The 20,456-nt window shown below is 45.8% G+C and overlaps 1 protein-coding gene across 2 annotated transcripts in view; it reads left to right on the forward strand.

The window, feature by feature from the left end:
- SERTAD4 (SERTA domain containing 4) overlaps window positions 1-20,456 on the forward strand; it is an 86,172-nt gene that overhangs the window by 31,502 nt on the left and 34,214 nt on the right. The window contains exons 1-2 of one of the 2 annotated variants that reach the window (XM_068232993.1): window positions 7,790-8,019; window positions 11,654-11,845. In XM_068232993.1, coding sequence (XP_068089094.1) covers window positions 11,671-11,845 — 175 coding nt within the window. In that variant the 5' untranslated portion in view covers window positions 7,790-8,019; window positions 11,654-11,670. Of the gene's footprint in view, window positions 1-7,789; window positions 8,020-11,653; window positions 11,846-20,456 lie in introns of those variants that run through there. The other variant, XM_068232992.1, reaches the window with a different exon arrangement.

Below are 20,456 nucleotides of genomic sequence, written 5' to 3' on the forward strand. Positions count from 1 at the left end.
ACTACTGATGCCTGAATGATCAGCAGGGCAGCCAAGGAACTGGTATTGTTTAAAAGGAAATAAATATGGCAGCCTCCATATCCCTCTCACTTCGACTTGCCTTTAATTATCTGACGATATTCTTTTGGTTGCCTATTGACAAAATGTCTTCCACTACTGTACATGGCCATAGTGTCCGTTCTCTACTGGCTGTGCCTCGGCCTAAGCTGACGATTGTCGGATGGCATTAGCGTCGCAGACCTCCACGGTGGTGAAAGGGTTTCTGCCAGAGTCGTGCGGCTCTTCTTGGCTGGCGTCCCACTCCATGTGTGTGCGTTTCTCACACACGCACACACAGCGCGCAGACTAAACCCCCCTAATCCATCCAAGAAGGCCGTCTGGCAATCAGGAGAGCCATTCTTCCGCGGGCTCCTGCAACGCCTGGCCTCGCTCTCCGGACGCTGTTGCCAACACGACTGACTCACCCGCATGGAATCCTACCTTTGCTTTTTAATTCCCCTAGAAGGAAAACTTGTAAAAGGAAAAAATAAAAATAATAGCATACACCAGGAATCGAGAGGTCTGCTGATCTCGTTTCAGCCAGATCACTTCATTTGTGAGATTTCATATGGGAAGTTTTAACATCACTTTCAAGAGGAATTCACATCTTTTAAAGCAGCAGGGGCAGACATACTTTCCCAGGAAAAAAAAACACACACATATATATATATGTAGATAAATACTTGTTCTACTTACATAAGGTATATTCACTGTCCACATTTTGATTTCAGAGAATTCTATGTAGTTAATAGAGAGAAACCTGTTCCAGGCATTTTCCATCTTTACTGCCTTAGACTGAAGCCAATCCTGATGTAATTTCCTCCCTTACTCTTTTTTTTTTTTTTACTCCTGCCTGAAATGGTGTATGCTTTGCCAGACCTCCTCCCCCCTGTGCTCTATACTGTACTAAAAACTGCACTGTCATATCTAGTTTGAGTTGTAAGCACATGTGAGCACAACATAGATGGTATTTCAGCAGCTTCTCTCCTAGAACTTTAGAAGCACTGGATAATGCTTTCAAAGCACATTATTCAAACAGGGATCACTGCAGCTAGTTCTCCAGCAAAAGCAAACAGGAGCTTATACTGTACAGACTGGGGTTAAAATAAATGCTAAAATAATGTAAGTTGGGGTCTCTGGTCAGGAGCCCAGGCACTAGGCCACTTTCTGCACCACAGACTGTCACTGCCATAGTCTTTGCAGAAAGTTTCAGTCTGTGCCTTCCCCCCTTGCAGTTTGAGATGATGCAATCCAAGCACTAGCCACACCCACAAAGTCTTAGAACTGATTGTGTGCACACTGCTTCTGATCATGTGATCAACATTTCTAACAGGGTGTGCAGCTGCAGAAACCTTATTTCACCTGAAAATAGTAATGTCTGACTGAACACTCTGAGCTTATAATGATTTCTGAGTTGTGCCTGATGATGGGTGTTAAATGGAAGAGTTCCTTTAATACCCCTATGATTGGCTTTCCGGCATCCGTGGTGAGAAATCAAGGAATTAATTAGCGTTTTCCATTCACGGGACGGTAATCGCTGCACAGCGCTGCAGCCGCCATGCCATTTGCAGGCTGCCTTATTAAATAACAGTCATGTAATCGAATCCCTGTGCGGATTACGCAGAGTTCCCGGCAGAAATCTTCCGTCTCCGCCGTGCCGCGGCACTGATTACACGCCGGCGGTAGGTAATCAGAAGCCAATCACAGGAGCAGATTTAAAGGGGCACTCTAGCTCGGTGGGGAGATGCTACAGGACAGTTCCTGCTGGCTGAGAGGTTGTCATTTTCAGTGCAACACTCGTCTTCTGCAGATTGTTACTGACCTGATCCCGGGATGCTGTTACTGCAGACTACAGCCTCAATTCACTACGGGCAGCTCGGTAAAATAGTTTAGGCCGGTAAAATACCACATTCGATATTTTACACTTTTTTTTTTCCCAAATTCACTAAAATGTCTCCTTCTCCTGCTCTGCCATTCTGAAGTCCCGCCCTCCAGAGTATCGGATCAAATGGGGTGAGAAGCAGGGCTGTGTGGCTCTCCCTATTGGCTGTCTGCTACATCTATCAACTTTTACCACATGGAGATTGTGAGTTACCAGCTGGTCAGAGCTGGAGATAAATACCGAACACTTTTACTTGATTTACCAAATGCTTTAATCTTTGTGAATTGCAATTTCTTGACATACCTTGAGGTATTTACCGCACAAGTTGGTAATTTACCTCACTAGTCAGTAATTTTACTTTTCACTGTGTGAATAGGTTTAGTGAATGGGCATTTGGCAAGGTGATAGTGAAAGGATACCGGAAGTGACATGTGACATGATGAGATAGACATGTGTATGTACAGTGCCTAGCACACAAATAACTAAGCTGTGTTCCTTTTTTTCTTTCTCTGCCTGAAAGAGTTAAATATCAGGTATGTAAGTGGCTGACTCAGTCCTGACTCAGACAGGAAGTGACTACAGTGTGATCCTCACTGATAAGAAATTTCCCTTTTTATCTCTTTCATGCTCTCAGAAGCCATTTTCTGCTAGGAAAGTGTTTTATAGTTGGAATTTCTTATCAGTGAGGGTCACACTGTAGTCACTTCCTGTCTGAGTCAGGACTGAGTCAGCCACTTACATACCTGATATTTAACTTTCAGGCAGAGAAAGGAAAAAAGGAACACCGCATAGTTATTTGTGTGCTAGGCACTGTACATATCCATGTCTATCTCGTCATGTCACATGTCAGTTCGGGTATCCTTGAAGTAAAATCAGCCGTTTTCTGCATTACTGAATGTGGTAATGCTTAGTGAATTTAGGCCTATAGCAGGGATCTGCAAACCTGGCTCTCCAGCTGTTAAGTAACTACAAGTCCCACAATGCATTGCAGGAGTCTGACAGCCACAGTCAGGATTCATAAAGGCGAATGCATTGTGGGACTTGTAGTTCCTTAACAGCTGGAGAGCCAAATTTGCAGATCACTGGCCTATAGCTAATTGCTAAGAACAGGTAGGTATTGTCCAGTCTGACCATTTGTAGGAAATTATCAGATGTGCCTCTTCCAATATCTTGGACCATGTGTATTTGTGCAGCTGATTGCTGCTGTTTTCCCTGCATTAGGCTGCTGTTGATAATTTCTGACCCTCCTCTCTCCCTACTTCCAATCGGCTGTAGTCATTTAGGCCCTTCACTGTCCTCCCGGTCCATTCCATTCCGCTTCTGTGCCCCTCTGATAACTGTGCTACTGAGGCCTGTCATGAGCTACTGCACACGCGCGATCCTGGACTCGATCGCGCTCCCGTGTTCAAAAGTGCTCTGTGTCTGCGCAGTTTGCAGCATTAAATGCGTTACTAGATACTAAGCAAGGATGAACTATAGGTGTAGTCAGGGCTGTGGAATCGGAGTCGAGGAGCGTAGAGTCGGAGTGGTTTTCATAAACTGAGGAGTTGGAGTCGGATGATTTTTATTTCAACTGTACAGCCCTGGGTGTAGTACTGGCCACAAAGGGTTGAACTCTAAATATATGCATATATTTAGAGTTCAACTCTTTGTGGCCAGTACTACACCCGAGGCTGTACAGTCGAAATAAAAATCATATTTATATATATTTATCTTATACAATAAAACCTAACTGTCCCTGCGTCATCCTCTTTCCCTGTCTGTGTGTCCATGTTTTTTTTGTACTGCGCATGTGTGCAGTACAGTGAACCGTAGGGACAGGAGGACGGGCCAGGAAGCAGGGCAGACAGGCGGGTGCGCGCTGGGGGCGGGTGCGCGTGAAGAGACCTAGAGCCCGTTTTTAAAAAGGCTTAGGTCAACTAGTATATATATATATAAATCTGTATATATATATATACACACACGCATGCACGCACGCACGCACACACACACACACACACACACACACACACACACACACACACACACACACACACACACCACACACACACACACACACACACCACACACACACACACACCACACGCACACACACACACGCACGCACACACACACACACACACGCACACACACACCACACACACACACACACACACACACACACCACACACACACACACACACACACACACACACACACACACCACACACACACACACCACACACACACACACCACACACACACACACACACACACACACACACACCACACACACCACACACACACACACACACCACACACACACCACACACCCACACACACACACCACACACACACACACACACACCACACACACACACACACACACACACACACACACACACACACACACTACACATATTTCTTCTGAAACTTAGATAATATTTTTTCTTTACAAAAGATAAGATAGGATAAGATAGGGTGTGTTAGCAGATTCTGTATGGGAATTACTTCTTCCCCTATACCAGGCTTAACAAGTGAATGAGTTAACGAGATAAGGATAAAGGCTAACCTACACCTGAAAAAAGCAGGAGAAAACACAATACACCCCAGAATAGCGTGCAGCTGAACCTTATAACCTCAATACGATTATAGAAAAGGATGGAGCCGGTAGCTAGCATATGTTCTATAAAAACATGGTCTTTACTGTACAACGTCTTAAAGGGAACCAGGCAGCTTTTCTTTTTCTGAAGCTTGTCCTGGTTTCTAATAGCTGTAGGCGCTGCCTTTTCACCCTCCCCTTCCCTCTGCCCTTATTTATCCAGAGGAAGGTGTTAATGTAATCAAGTGTGACTTTTCTGTTTGTAGTACAGTGTTCTATCTCCCCACCCCCCTGCCCATGAAAGCTTTTGTCTTCTCATTGCTACTGCTAATTACTTAGTCCTTATCTGCCTGCTCTTTCTCAGAATGGCAGACCACAGAAGTAGGACAATGTAAGCCTCTAACAAACATTTAAATGTAAAAAGAAGAGGTCGGATTGATATTTTTTAGTAGTGAGCCACATTGTTAGCATGCATGTTTAATGTACAATTGAGATGCCCTGGGAGCTAAAAATGGTGCTCTTGTCACTTTAAGACCGATCCCCTCTGTCAAAGATCCGCTCAATGGAGAATGACGCTTACATTGTATAAAGTACAATTCACCCTGATAATGTAACGGTTATAACTGGCACCTATACTCCATGTGATAAAGAGAATTTTGGAGTGAGGTTAAACACACCTTGATGCTAGTTTACTATCAGTTTTTTATTTACAATCCGGCCACATGCTACAGGTCTGCAGGCGCTTGTACAGCATTTGCATGGTGCTTCCTTGTCTCTGTTTTCATATTTCAGCAGCAGATGCTGTAGGCAATGTTCATGGACCATATTTGACCGCTGTTGTTGACGGTCAACCGTGCAAACCACCTCCCCGATCCATCTATAATTGGCACAAATGGAATGGTGTTGGATTGGCTGTTCTCTACAATCGACTGCTCGGAAATCGCTCTGCTAAACCCTTAGAACACCTGAACTGAAAGGGATCTGGTGGCTGTCATATGTATTTCCTTTTAACCAATACCAGTTGCCTGGCAGCCCTTCTGATCTCTTTGGCTGCAGTAGTGTCTGAATCACACCAGAAACAAGCATGCAGCTAATCCAGTCAGACTTCAGTCAATAACACCTGATCTGCTGCATGCTTGTTCAGTGTCTATGGCTAAAGCTACATACATACATGTGAAAACCGTCGGCTGAAATGATAGATAGATAGATAGATAGATAGATAGATAGAGAGATAGATGGGCCCAGAGTTTCTGAACTTAGCACCTTTGGCACAGTATAGACCTGAGGAAGTGAGCGTTTGACTAACGAAATGCATTGTCTGAATTGTGCAATCAATTAGTCCTGTTCCAACATAAAGTTTAGACATCTTATTGAGGTATCATGTTGTGATATCTACACTCACTTACTACCGTGGGCTCCTCTCATCCAGTCTGTCCACAAGTTACTCTCCCCAGGAGGGACAGGATACTGGCCACGGTTCATCTTTTAGCAAGAGCGAACGGCAAGATTCTAATCTCTTCCTAAAACCCGAGTGCGGGACGTGCAGAAGGTGGATGCGTTTAGCAATCCTTGTCTGTGAGTACTCTGTTGTCTTTTTTTTATATTACAATCCCAAGTACTAAACATACTGCACCATATTGGGCTCCTGTCCTTCTTTTGTATTTTTCTTTTCAAGGTTTTCTGACCGATCCTCCCACGTCGGCTAAAACGGCCGATAGCAGCCGTTTCAGCCAACGATCGTTATGTGTGTACTGCGGGTGACATCACGACTACATAGTGCACATGCGCAGAGCACTCATGGGCATGCGATCAAGGACATGCTTTAAATATAAGGTTAGCCATATACTACTCAATTGGGCCAAAAGCTAACTCCCTCCTAGATCATAATCTGATTGGAGAGGGATCTATTTGATGAAAGTCTTCCATACACTGCACAGAGATTTTTAAGAGATTTTAGCATACAATCTATAAAAAATCTAAGCAGTCACAGCGTTGCCCTGTTTGGTGCAGTGCAACGCTATGGGCAATCGATCTCACCTCTTTTTTCCAATACGATCGACCAATTCGAGCATGCAGTGTGTAAGCCAAACACTCCTAACCGAAATCTTAAAGCAGCAGGAAAAAACATACTATCCCAGGAAAAAAACAACACATATATAAGTACATAAATTCTTGATCTACTTACATAACATATGAATTGTACTGTCCACTTTTTTTTATTCCAGTGAATCATATATAGTAAATAAAGAGAAAATTATTCCAGGCATTTTCCATCTTTACTGCCTCTGACTGAAGCCAATCCTCGTGTAATTTCCTCCCTTACTCTATTTTTTTTCTCTTTCTCCTACAAACTGCACTGTCATATCAAGCTTGCTTTGTAAACACATGTGAACACTGCATAGATCGTATTTCAGCAGCTTATTTTCTTTCTCAGCCTCATGTCACACTGAACTGTCCTTAGCCAATCAGTGAGGAGCAGGAATGTGGGAGGGGGAAATAACAAGCTCCCCTCCGGCAATGTACAAGAATAGAGCCAGGCTGACCGAGATACGAGATACAGGCCAAACATTTATGATTATATTGGAATGCTTGCAATGCAGGGTCAGATTGTAGACTGCATAATAAACACAGAGCAGTGGCTAAATGGAATTTGATTTTGTGGTCCACCTAATACATTAATAGCACCCAAATTAAGCAGTCGCAGGCAATAATTTGCATAGCCAACACACCACCTATGTAATAATACCCAAGCGCAGCATCCAAACGAACAGCGAGCACGATTAGAACAGATCAGTACAGTAATATTACAGTAATATTATAACATTGATAATGTATGTTTGTTGTTTTTATTGTTTTTTTACTACTTGGCATTGTCTAGAAGCAACTTTTCGGAGTGCTAAGGAAAGTATTGTGCTGGAAATAATGTGTTGTGGGAGAGTGTCGCAATGTAGCGAGATGTAATGAGGCTTGGAGTGAAGGAAGGTGAGGATGAGAGGGGAACGGCGGCGTATGGGGGGGGGGGGGGGTGCACAATAGGCAAGTGTAATGGGAGAGAGAGGGGGGGGAGCTATTGAAAGTCAGAGGCTGAGAGCCGGATGACTGGCTCCCAAACCCTACTCCTGTTTAATATTCCTCCCCGCGCTCTTCATGTTGTGCTTGGCTCCTGTGGGATTGGAACTCACGTCTTGGAACCGAAGCCAATTTTCTGTCTTAATCTCACAATGTTTTGACTGGAGGCAGATCCAGTTCAGTCCGAGTGGAAACTACCAGAGAGCTCTGATCTGCTTTTCATAAAGACGGTGCAGAGATGGGGGCTGGTGGCCGGGAGGAGATGACACAGGGGTGACCCGATGGGGACAGAAGACGAGGGACTCTTCAGGAAATCCATGCCGTGGTTCCTCCTTTGTATGGGGGAACGGATTGCATTGGCTTTTCGCCGCGGCTGAAGCGTTTCCAGCGATTGTTCTGAGCCGCCGCTCGGCTGTGAGATCTGCCCGGCATCCGGAGGAGGCACGAGGTTAGTGGGAGAGGAATAGGGGGCAGATTATTAAAGGTGGCCACTAACGATCCAATTACTAGCAAAAAAAATTGTTAGCAATCGGGTAAAGCTAATCGGAAGTAAAATATCGTAAAGCATCATTCACTGCACCATTAACAAACTAATCTTTGCTTCTTATCTATCACAACCGACAAGAAAATCCACATTTCGGTTTGATGAAAATCCAATCGGATTGTTTTTATAATCATCCGTAATCAATTGTGCCCATCAGCAGAGATTATTGACAACCACATCTGATCACAATAGAAATTGGACCGTTAGTGGCCACCTTAACCGGTTAAGGGAAGCGACCAATCGGATGCCTGTTGGATTACGTAGTTCAAATACTCATCTTTTAAAAGACAACTGCAGTGAGAGGGATATGGAGGCTGCCATATTTATTTCCTCTTAAAGAATGCCAGTTGCCTGGCAGCCCTGCTGGTCCATTGGGTTGCAGTAGTGTCTAAATCACACCAGAAACAAGCATGCAGCTAATCTTGTCAGATCTGACAATAATGTCTGAAACACCTGATCTGCTGCATGCTTGTTCAGGGGCTATGGCTAAGTATTAGAGGCAGAGAATCAGCAGGACAGCCAGGCAACTGGCATTGTTTAAAGGGAAATAAATATGGCAGCCTCCATAGCCCTCTTGTTACAGTTGTCCTTTAAGCAGATAGTTCTGTTTGACCCTCTCTTTGACTCTTTAATTTCTGTGTTGGTGACTTCACATTGTATAACTTCCTCCCTTTGCTTATAACCTCATATCTGTGGTTCAGTTTCTGCTATATAGTTCAGGAGCGATGCTGTGACTTTCTACATACCGTATGTACAGTAAAACAGCTGCAGCGCCATTCTCAGAGGCTCGGATTATGTAAACATCTGGCATCATTTAATGGACATGGAGTCACTTATAGCAAATTCTTCTCCAGGATTCTGCTTACATTTTACTCTGCTACTTGCCGTCTACCTGATGCTTTTTACATCCTGTGTTAACGTGCCACTGAAGCAAAAATAAACGTTTGATATAATGAATTGTATGTGTAGTACGGATAATGAATAGATCACCAGAGAAATGAGTCTTATATTTTTATTTTCCGTTATATAGCTTTATTTTATTTATAACATTGCATCATTCTGTCATATTTGCAGTTTACAAACCACACTCTATCTTTTAAACTGTAAAAACACACCAGAGGGGGGGGGGTGTTTCTAAACGATGCCCGAGCATGAACGATTGCCGGCCGCTGTACACACAGTGCAATCGGCGGCTGAAACGATCATTATCGCCGTTTCAAACAACGGTTATTGCATGTGTGTGCATACCTCAAAAGCTTCTAGATTCGTTATCGGCAAGTCCATAGCTTCTTCCTGCAAAACAGAGTCGGTGGTTTCATAAACTGAGGAGTCGGATGAAATCCACAGCCCTGGTAAGTATTAGACTAAGGAGTCGGAGTCGAGGAGTCAGAGCCATTTTGGGTACCTTGAGTTGGAGTCGGAGTCGGTGGTGTCATAAGCTGAGGAGTCGGAGTTGGAGTCTGATGATTCTTGTACCGACTCCACAGCCCTAGTATCTATCATTCTTCTCCTAAAAATGACTTTGTTAGTTATCCCACAGTTTCATTTTATATTTAAATCTAGTTTTTAAGTTTTTACTGTTTAATTGTCTCTGCTCAATGACACATTCATTTAAGTATGTCAGATCTCTAATCTATGAATTATTGACCCTTTTTATATCTTTCTTGCTCTCAGAATACAATTTACTGACAGGAAAGTGTTTTATGGCTGTAATTAATTATCAGTGAGGGTCATGCTGTAGTCCGACCTATTCCTGACCTGAGCAGAAACTGTTACTTACATACCTTGGGCCTGATTCACAAAGCGGTGATAACCCAGTTATCACGCCTAAAAGACTTTAGGCGTGATAACCTTTGCACTAGCTGAGCTGAGTTATCCCCGCTTTGTGCTGCTGATAGCGCGCAAAGTTTTGCGCGCAGCGCCCATAGGGTTTAATGGGTGCATCGCGCGCACTGCATCGTCCGCCGCACGATTGCGCACGCAAAAGCTTTGCGCTCGGGAATTTCGTGCGAGTTTCTTTTTATCACGCCTAAACTGAGTTTAAGCGTGATAAAGGGCTTTTCACAGGCGTGCAAACACTTTGCACCGCTTTGTGACTCAGGCCCCCAATGTTTAACTCTTTCAGGCAGAGAAAGAAAAAAAGGAACACAGCATAGTCATTTGTGTGCTAGGCACTGTACATACACATGTCTATTTCATCATGTCACATGTCACTTCAGTTGTCCTTTAAAGTGTATCAGAGTGGTAAAATAAAAAAAATTATACATATCTGGGGCTTCCTCGCCGTCTTCCCAGACCACCTGGATCCTCCGCTAGGCAGCCCGGTAATTCTTTCAATCGGCGCAGGTGCAGTCCGGACGTGGGCGTTCCCCCATTGCGCTTCCGTTGACGGGAGCATTCTGCGTCTAATTACCAACAAAGGCTTGTCGGTAGGAACCTCAGTGCCGCGCTCTTCTTCAGACATGATCAGTAACCCGGAGCTACTTGTGGTCAAAAGCCGAAGCTTGCTACAGTAATTGAAAGAGCATATCAACTGTCAGGTGAAAGGCGTAGGCTGGATTCATAGTGGTCATTTGCATAACGTACACGTTATAATGTGTGTAAACTGAGCGTTTTCCCCATAATTTTTCTGCAGCGGGGTGGCGTGAAAAAATAGCCGGATGGGGCGCAAGAGGGCAATGCAGGGCCGGCACTTCTCTGCCCAACTCTGCTTACAGCACAGGAGGAGGAAGAGGAGGTGAGCCCATGACAGCCGGGTGCTCACCAAAATTAGCCGGGTGCATCATCCGGCTATGAGAGCCTGGGAAGAACACTGGTGAACTGCAGTGGAGACTGGCCATAGACGTTAATGCAAAACCTGCATGCAGCGAGTCAGGATAACGTGATCTGTTGCAATGCAGTACTGTGAACAGGCTCATAGAACTGTATGGGTAGTGAGTTGACTTGCAGAATTATTCTGCAACACAACTGACAACTGTGAACTTAAAGCAGTGGTGTTGCTAAGGAGCTATGGGCCCCAGTGCAAGTTTTACATTGGGCCCCCCAAGCACGCTATACATCGCAATTGATACAGCGCAATAAAACCTGCCAATGACATCCACAGTTTTAGTTTAGAGGTGCAAGCAGGGAATGGGGAGCAGCTTGTTACTTATTACCACAATTCAAAGCATCTATAGAAGTGATTATTACTAGCACAGGACCAATAGCGAGCTAATACTGCAATTGAGGGGAGGGCTCTCCGGGGCCCCTCTGGCTCAAGGGCCCTGGTGCAGTCACAACCTTTGCACCCCCTATTGCTACGCCACTGCCTTAAAGCGAACAGGAGGGGGTCACCTTTATTACCTGCTCTGTTGATAAATGCAATGTAGTTACTTTTTGGAAAGTGACAATTTGGGGCATTTTTTTTTTTTACATAAAGTATATTGAGGATTGTTTTGTTGTCTTTCTTGAATGACAAATAAAGTTAGATGATGAAGCATATTTTATAAAGGATCACCGTATCTGAAAATTGACCCCCTTGCTTTGTGTCTGTTTGCAGATTGCTGGCTATAAGAGATGACTGTGGTTCTGTCCATGAACAGATTCTGCAGCCCCATTGCCTCGGAGGGTGCTACTGACATTGCAGACTACAAGAGAGTCTGGGGCTCTGCGAACCAGGACAGCTCTACCAGCTCCTCCTCGCCTCTCCATGCCCAGCACCAGGAGTACAGACTATGTGACTCTACTGCAGGTAGGTGTCCCTGCTCTCACCGCTACAGTATACGTTTTGCCTTCTTAAAGCGGATACGAGATGAAAAACTAACTATAACTATAACAAGTAACTTGTATCTTATCTAAAATTTAGACAGCAAACTAGCTGCAAACAGCTTCAGCAGTAAATTATTATTTCTTCCTGTGATACAATGAGAGCAGCCATGTTCTGCTTGTCTTCATTACACACAGGCAAGCTGCTCTGCATCTCCAGCGCTCAGCCTGTGAAAACTTCACTCCTCCCTCCTCCTCCCCTCTGCCTCTGAAATCTCTGGCTAGTAACACCTCCTCCTCCTCCTGCCCAGACTGAGTTCCCATAAGCCTTTGCTACATGGGTCTCAAAGTGCGAAGGCACTGGAGGAGCTGTGGGTGAGGCTTGTTTAAATTATAGGGAATTAGAGTATTAAAACAAACAAACAAAAATGCCCTATAAACTATATGAAAGGAACACAATTACGCAATGAGTAAAAGTTTATCTTGGATCCACTTTAACCAGTTCAGCCTTCACTCGTTTTCACTTTATGCATCCGAGCAATGTTCACCTCCCATTCATTAGCCTATAACTTTATCACTACTTATCGCAATGAACTGATCTATATCTTGTTTTTTTCCGCCACAAATTAGGCTTTCTTTGGGGGGTACATTTTGCTAAGAGCTACCTTACTGTAAATGCATTTTTACAGTAAGAATAAGAAAAAAAAATGAAAAAATTCATTATTTGTCAGTTTTCGGCCATTATAGTTTTAAAATAAAACATGCCTCCATAATTAAAACCCACGTATTGTAATTGCCCATATGTCACGGTTATTTCACCGTTTAAATTATGCCCCTATCACAATGTATGGCGACAATATTTTATTTGGAAATAAAAGAGCATTTTTTCTGTTTTGCATCCATCACTATTTACAAGCTTATAAAAAAAAATAGAGAGAAATATTTCATCTTTACATAGATATTTAAAAAGTTTAGACCCTTAGGTAAATATTTATGTGTTTTTTTTTTATAGTAATGTTTTTTGTTTTTTTTTAATTAAACATTTTATGTGGGTATTTTTGGGAGGGTGGGATATAAATAGTTTTATTTGGGGAAATATTTGTGTATTGTAATGTTTTTTTCCATTTACTTGTAGTTTTACTTTTTGGCCACAAGATGGCAATCTTGATTTTGTTTACATGACGTCACTCTAAGCGTACAATGTACGCTTAGAGGGACAGAGCTTCAGAAAAAGCTTCCGAGAGAAGCTGTCGCTTTTTCAGCGGGGGAGAGGAATCAGTGATCGGGCACCATAGCCCGATACATTGATTCCTGGGCTACCGAATCCGCGGCCGGGAGTGCGTGTGCACGCGTGCGATCGGCCGCAGGAGCGTGCGGACGCGCACGTGGCCTCCTGGACGGAGATACTACGACCTGGAGGCATAAATGGTTAAAGAGGAACTGTAACCCAGGATTGAACTTCCTCCCAATCAGTAGCTGATACCCCCTTTTCCACGAGAAATCCAGAGGTGTAGCTATGGGAGGGCAAAGGGGGGACATATGTCCCCGGGCGCAGCACTGTGAGGGGCTCAGTATGGCCATTGCACCCCCAAGTGCATGAGAGGTGGCTCGCTGGCTGCCCGAAGTGCTCCTGCTTCTCTCCCTCCCTCTGCAGAAGCGTTAACAGCAGCAGAATAAGTCTATATAAAGGGGGCACATCTGGCTATCTAAATGGGGTGAAGGCACATCTGGCTAACTAAAGGGGCACACATTTGGATATTAAAGGGGGGCACATCTGGGTATCTGAATGGGGTAAAGGGGCACATATAGCTCTCTAAATAACTTTTGACTCCACCCATGACCATGACCACATTCTGATGTGTGACCATGCTCATTTTGTCCAGAGGGGGCGCAAAAACTGTCTTTGTCCCCGAGCGCCTAAAACCCTAGCTAAGCCTCTGGAGAAATCTTTACCATTTCTCTAATAGATCATCAGGGTGTGTGTGTGGCTGATATTGTGGTAAAACCCCTCCCACAGTGTGATGCCATGACTAATGTCCTGACAGTTTGCTGTATGTGAACCTCGTTGCATTGGGGGAAATAACAGCTTTTTCCAACTGCCAAGCAAGCAATATCTCCCTCTGTGCATAGAACTCTCAGTAACAAACATTCCGTACAGATCACCTGGCAGAACTAAAGATGTCACCACCAGTGATACATTTCAGAATGCAAATCAGGGAAAGGAAAGATTTTACAATGGGCAACTCTAAATAGAACTAATAAACATTTATAAATTAATATTGTAAAAAAAAAAATACTCAATTTAAGCATTACTTTATTTTCACTACAGGTCCTCTTTAACCTGTGTACACACGTAATTATTGTAGCCCATCAGGGATCGAGGAATTAACCCTCGGACGCCAAATTTGGGGACCGATGCTGTGCAGACACATCTCTAGCCTTCAGGCTAGCGCTGCGTTCTGTTGCTATGAAGGGGGCGGAGGGACAACAAACAACGCATGATGTAGCAGCCTCCTGTGGTCAGGGGAACCGAAAATAACATTGTGATCAAGTATGCCTGGTTGTCGGGGCTCATCAAGGATTCAACATGTTGGATCCTTAATCGATGTTGGCCGTACGCCGCACAATCATTAGAAAAGTGAATGATCGTCGGATGAAGCGGTCATTATCGGCTGTTTTGGCCAATCGTTATTGCATGTGTGTACGTACCTTTAGTTTTGACATCGTCTCACCACACACACACACGCATGTTTACACACACACGCTTACACACACAGCACTGTGTCACTGGTAAACAGTGTGACTAGTCATATGCTGTTTACCCACAGGATGCTGCGAGGTAGACCGGGGGCTGGGGATTCTAAAGTCAAAGCCATAGTGACAGTACATAACAGCGTACATTACTTAAAGAGGATCTGTAACGACAAAACGTCCCCTGGGGGGTACTCACCTCGGGTGGGGGAAGCCTCCGGATCCTAATAAGGCTTCTCACGCCGTCCTCCGTCCCTCAGGGGTCTCGCTGTAGCCCTCCGTGCAAAATGACGTCAATATTTACCTTCCTGGCTCCTGCGCAGGCGCTCTGACGGCTGTCGGCTCCGAAGTAGGCGGAAACACCCAATCGCCGTCGGGTCTGCTCTACTGCGCAGGCTCAAGTTTCCGGCGCCTGCGCAGTAGAGCGGACCCGACTGAGATCGGGTATTTCCGTCTATTTCCGTGCCGAAAGCCGCCACAGCGCCCCCGCTGGAGCCAGCAAAGGTAAATATTGAACTGACAGTCGGGTCTGTCGCCGGCTGTTCGGAGGGCTGCAGCGAGACCCCCGTGGGACTGAGGATGGCGTGGGAAGCCTCATTAGGATCCGGAGGCTTCCCCCACCCGAGGTGAGTACCCCCCAGGGGAGGTTTTTGATGTTACAGAGTCTCTTTAAGGTGGCCATACACTTATAGATTTGCAGCAGATTCGACCATCAGATAGATTTCTGTCAGATGCCTGTCAAGTCGAATCTGGCAAGAATCTATCTAATGTGTGCCACACACTAGGAACAGATTTCCAATAGATCTCAGAATGAAATCTATTGGAAAACTATCTAAATGCATTATTGGAACATTAGATCTAATGGAACTCTATGGGCCATCGATCTACTGCTAGCAGATCGACCTAGATTTTCCATCCTGTCAGATAGATCAAATCCATCGAAATTGTCTGCAAAGTGATCGATTGATAGATTTGATAGAATTGATTTCCGATCAATCAATTCCATAGAACTGATCATTCGATCGATTGATGGCTGAAATCAACCAGTGTATGGGCCCCTTTACAGCAGCAAATAAAATACAAAGTGGGACGAAATTGTACTTTGGGACCGAGTTGTGGGCCAACCTCAATGTCTACTGGCCACCTCCCTCTCTTATACAGTTCCCTGGTGTCTAATGACCCCCCTCCAACCCCTATACAGTTCCCTGGTATCTGGAGGCCACCTCCCTCCCTTATAAAGTTCATAGGTTTTATAATGCCCCCCCCCCCCCCCCCCCCCCCGCTGCTATACAGTTCCCTGGTGTCTAGTGGTCTTCCCTCCCCTATACAGTTCCCTGGTGTCTAGTGGTCCTCCCTCCCCTATACAGTTCCCTGGTGTTTAGTGGTCCTCCCTACCCTATACAGTTCCCTGGTGTTTAGTGGTCCTCCCTCCCCTATACAGTTCCCTGGTGTCTAGTGGTCTTCCCTCCACTATACAGTTCCCTGGTGTCTAGTGGTCCTCCCCTATACAGTTCCCTGGCGTTTAGTGGTCCTCCCTCCCCTATACAGTTCCCTGGTGTCTAGTGGTCTTCCCTCCCCTATACAGCTCGCTGGTGTTTAGAGACCCCTCCCCTCCCCTGTACAGTTCCCTGGTGTCTAGTGGTCCTACCTCCCCTATACAGTTCCCTGGTGTCTAGTTGTCTTCCCTCCCCTATACAGCTCGCTGGTGTTTTGAGACCCCTTCCCTCCCCTGTACAGTTCCCTGGTGTCTAGTGGTCTTCCCTCCCCTATACAGTTCCCTGGTGTCTAGTGGTCCTCCCTCCCCTATACAGTTCCCTGGTGTCTAGTGGTCTTCCCTCCCCTATACAGTTCCTTGGTGTCTAGTGGTCTTCCCTCCCCTATACAGTTCCCTGGTGTTTAGTGGTCTTCCCTCCCCTATACAGTTCCCTGGTGTCTAGTGGTCTCCCCTCCCCTATACAGTTCCCTGGTGTTTAGTGGTCCTCCCTCCCCTATACAGTTCCCTGGTGTTTAGTGGTTCTCCCTCCCCTATACAGTTCCCTGGTGTCTAGAGGTCTTCCCTCCCCTATACAGTTCCCTGGTGTTTAGTGGTCCTCCCTCCCCTATACAGTTCCCTGGTGTCTAGTGGTCCTTCCTCCCCTATACAGTTCCCTGGTGTCTAGTGGTCCTCCCTCCCCTATACAGTTCCCTGGTGTCTAGTGGTCCTCCCTCCCCTATACAGTTCCCTGGTGTTTAGTGGTCCTCCCTCCCCTATACAGTTCCCTGGTGTTTAGTGGTCCTCCCTCCCCTATACAGTTCCCTGGTGTTTAGTGGTCCTCCCTCCCCTATACAGTTCCCTGGTGTCTAGAGGTCTTCCCTCCCCTATACAGTTCCCTGGTGTTTAGTGGTCCTCCCTCCCCTATACAGTTCCCTGGTGTCTAGTGGTCTTCCCTCCCCTATACAGTTCCCTGGTGTCTAGTGGTCCTCCCTCCCCTATACAGTTCCCCGGTGTCTAGTGGTCCTCCCTCCCCTATACAGTTCCCTGGTGTCTAGTGGTCCTCCCTCCCCTATACAGTTCCTTGGTGTCTAGTGGTCTTCCCTCCCCTATACAGTTCCCTGGTGTTTAGTGGTCCTCCTACCCCTATACAGTTCCCTGGTGTCTAGTGGTCTTCCCTCTACTATACAGTTCCCTGGTGTCTAGTGGTCCTCCCTCCCTTATACAGTTCCCTGGTGTCTAGTGGCCCTCCTTCCTCCCCTGAGGGCCAAATTTCAAGGCTCTGAGGGCCAGATTTGGCCGGCGGGCCGGAGTTTGACATGTATCACTTACATGGTGGATTCTATGGGTGGAGGAGCAGTAGGCCAGAGCAGCCAGTACTCCAGATCTAAGGGGCACATTCACGAAACGCTGGTGAACGCCAGCAGCGCATATGAGGTTTACTGGCATTTACCTCAATTACGTAAACTGAGTTTTACAAATAGCACAACTTGTTTCATAAATGCACCAGCTATGTTTTTCATATATCACGGGTCACTGGCTGACAGTGTTATTTAGCCAGCGACTTACTTACATTTTACATGCCGTGTATATGTTGGTATGACGTGTATGATGTAATGTATGTTGCTTAGTATGTGTAAATGACACTAAACTTTACATGCGTTTCCATAAAATTTACCGGTGTTTTGTGAAGATTCCCTAATATGGCTTGTCTGTCGGAGGGGTGCCAATTAACTTACTGATATGTTTGTGGGATAGACAATCAGAGTGCATAGTGGAACGGTTAGGCATTTAGTGGTGAGGGATCGATTAGGGCTAGGCTTCGTTTGAGGGGTTGGTTACAGTTAGGCATTTTGCGGCAGGGGATTGGTTAGGGTTAGGCATTGATTGAAGGTAGGTTAGGGTTAGGCATTTGTCAGTAGAGAATCAGTTAAGGTTAGGCATCGTTTATGGGTGGGTTACGGTTAGGCATTTTGCGGTGGTGGATCAGTTAGGGTTAAGCATTGGATAGGGTTAAGCATCAGTTAGAGTTCAGCAAGGGTCGATTACGGTAAGGCATTTTGTGGTGGGGGACCGGTTTGAGTTAGTAGTTGGTTGGGAGTAGGTTATGATTAGGCATTTTGCAGTGGTGGATCAGTTAGGGTTAATCATGTTAGGGTTAAGCATGGGTCGATTACGGTAAGGTATTTTGTGGTGGGGGACTGGTTTGAGTTAGTAGTTGGTTGGGGGTAGGTTATGGTTAGGCATTTTGCGGTGGTGGATCGGTTAGGGTTAAGCATGTTAGGGTTAAGCATGGGTCGATTACGGTAAGGCATTTTGTGGTGAGGGACTGGTTTGAGTTAGTAGTTGGTTGGGAGTAGGTTATGGTTAGGCATTTTGCGGTGGTGCATTGGTTGAGGTTAACCATTGGTTGAGGGGTCAAGTGTAGTTAGGCATTTTGAGGTGGGGGAGTTGGTAGCGGTAAGCATCGGTTGAGGTGTCGATTATGGTTAGACATTTTTTAGGTAGGGGGATCAGTTAGGGTTGGGCATTGGTTTGGGGGGGGGGGGGGTTAGGTATTTATCTGTGTGGGGTCAGTTAGGGTTGGGCACTGGTTGGGGGTGTGGTTAGGTATTTATCTGTGAGGGGTCAGTTAGGGTTGGGCATTGGTTGGGGGTGTGGTTAGGTATTTATCTGTGTGGGGTCAGTTACGGTTAGGCATTGGTTGGGGGGGGGGGGGGGTGGTTAGGTATTTATCTGTGTGGGGTCAGTTAGGGTTGGGCATTGGTTGGGGGGGTGGTTAGGTATTTATCTGTGTGGGGTCAGTTAGGGTTGGGCATTGGTTGGGGGTGTGGTTAGGTATTTATCTGTGTGGGGTCAGTTAGGGTTGGGCATTGGTTGGGGGTGTGGTTAGGTATTTATCTGTGTGGGGTCAGTTAGGGTTGGGCATTGGTTGGGGGTTAGTTAGGCATTTAGCTGTGGGAGGTCTGTTAGGGTAAGGCATTGGTTGGGAGTCAGTTAGGTTTAGGCATTTTGCAACAGAGGATCAGTTAGATTTAGGCATTTTGAGGGTGGGGGTCGGTTAGGGTTCGGCATCAGTAGAGGGAGGACTTGTGTGATAACAGGGTTAATTTAGGTGTTAGTAAAATATCTAAAAAAAAATTGCCAATATTTAAATATCCGACTTAAGCTGGTGGAGAAAGCCCAAATTACTGCAGCGCCCTTTTTGAATGTACACTCCCGGCCCTGCAACGTCCTCTACGCCACTGTGCTATTTATTTTACGTACAGACGTTTTAGGCAGTTTGGCCTATACATCCAGAGGAAGAGAATTCCAGCAACTATATAGTTAATTACAATAATATTATTTATAAATAATATCATTAATTGTAACCAGAGGGCCACCCAGGTGAAGAGATACAGTCCTGAATGCACCTTAGACTCAGTCAGTGCGTGGGCTGTGCCCTGAGGTGGAGGCCCTCTTTAATGTCACTCCAGGTGGGAGCCTGGCTCACAGCGATACGCATTAATCTTTACGTCTTGCCTGTCGGGCTCTGTGAGTGTTTGCGGAGACAGATCAGCTTTCCAGAATGCCGCGGGGAATTCACCTCACAGGACCGCATGAATGATCTTCAATAAAGGCACTTAGGAAGGGCAGCCGTATGCGAATACAATGCCTATATTCTGCGAGGTCGGGAGCGGGGGAGGGCGTCGCTGCAGAACACACGGCTTGCTCCTTCTGGGCCTAACGTCGCACAGGCTGCCGCTAACAGGCCATTCCAGGTGACGATTAAAGTGGACCTGAGCTCAGGAAAGGTTTTTCTTTAAAAGTTATGCTGTTGCTTATCTGTTAGAGCAAAGAGGAAGTTCTTAGTTCAGTTCCGCTTTGAAGAACATCCATGTCTATAATTAATAGGGTGCCCATACATTACTCGATATTGTGGCCCGATCGACCTTCCGATAGATCATTTTACTGAATCAGACGTGAATCAGTGCCGCAAGATGAGCACCTAATTCTTTTGGTCGATTTCGAGTCGAAATGGATCGATTGGGAATGGTGGAAAATCTCGGTTGCAAGTGCTCAATTGAGTGCAAGATGGTAATGGCATTTAATGTCGTGACTACCAACGGACGCCCCCCTCGGTGTCCCCCAAGTGTATAAGCGACTCCCCCCCCCCTCTTGTGCCCATGTTACTTGTGCACGGCAGTATTACCGTAGGATCACGCACCAGGCCCGATGTAAGGCCTTGTACACACCATAGATTAAATTCGGTTGAGATAACCGACGACCTCTGCATCGACCAGTGATCACTGGTGATCCACCGGGCAGATCAACTCGGCAGAGCGGCGGCCAATACCTTTGTTGGCACCACATGCCCCGCCCACCACATGAAGTT

This window comes from Hyperolius riggenbachi, chromosome 4 (assembly GCF_040937935.1).
Source record: "Hyperolius riggenbachi isolate aHypRig1 chromosome 4, aHypRig1.pri, whole genome shotgun sequence".
NCBI classification, from domain to species: domain Eukaryota; kingdom Metazoa; phylum Chordata; class Amphibia; order Anura; family Hyperoliidae; genus Hyperolius; species Hyperolius riggenbachi.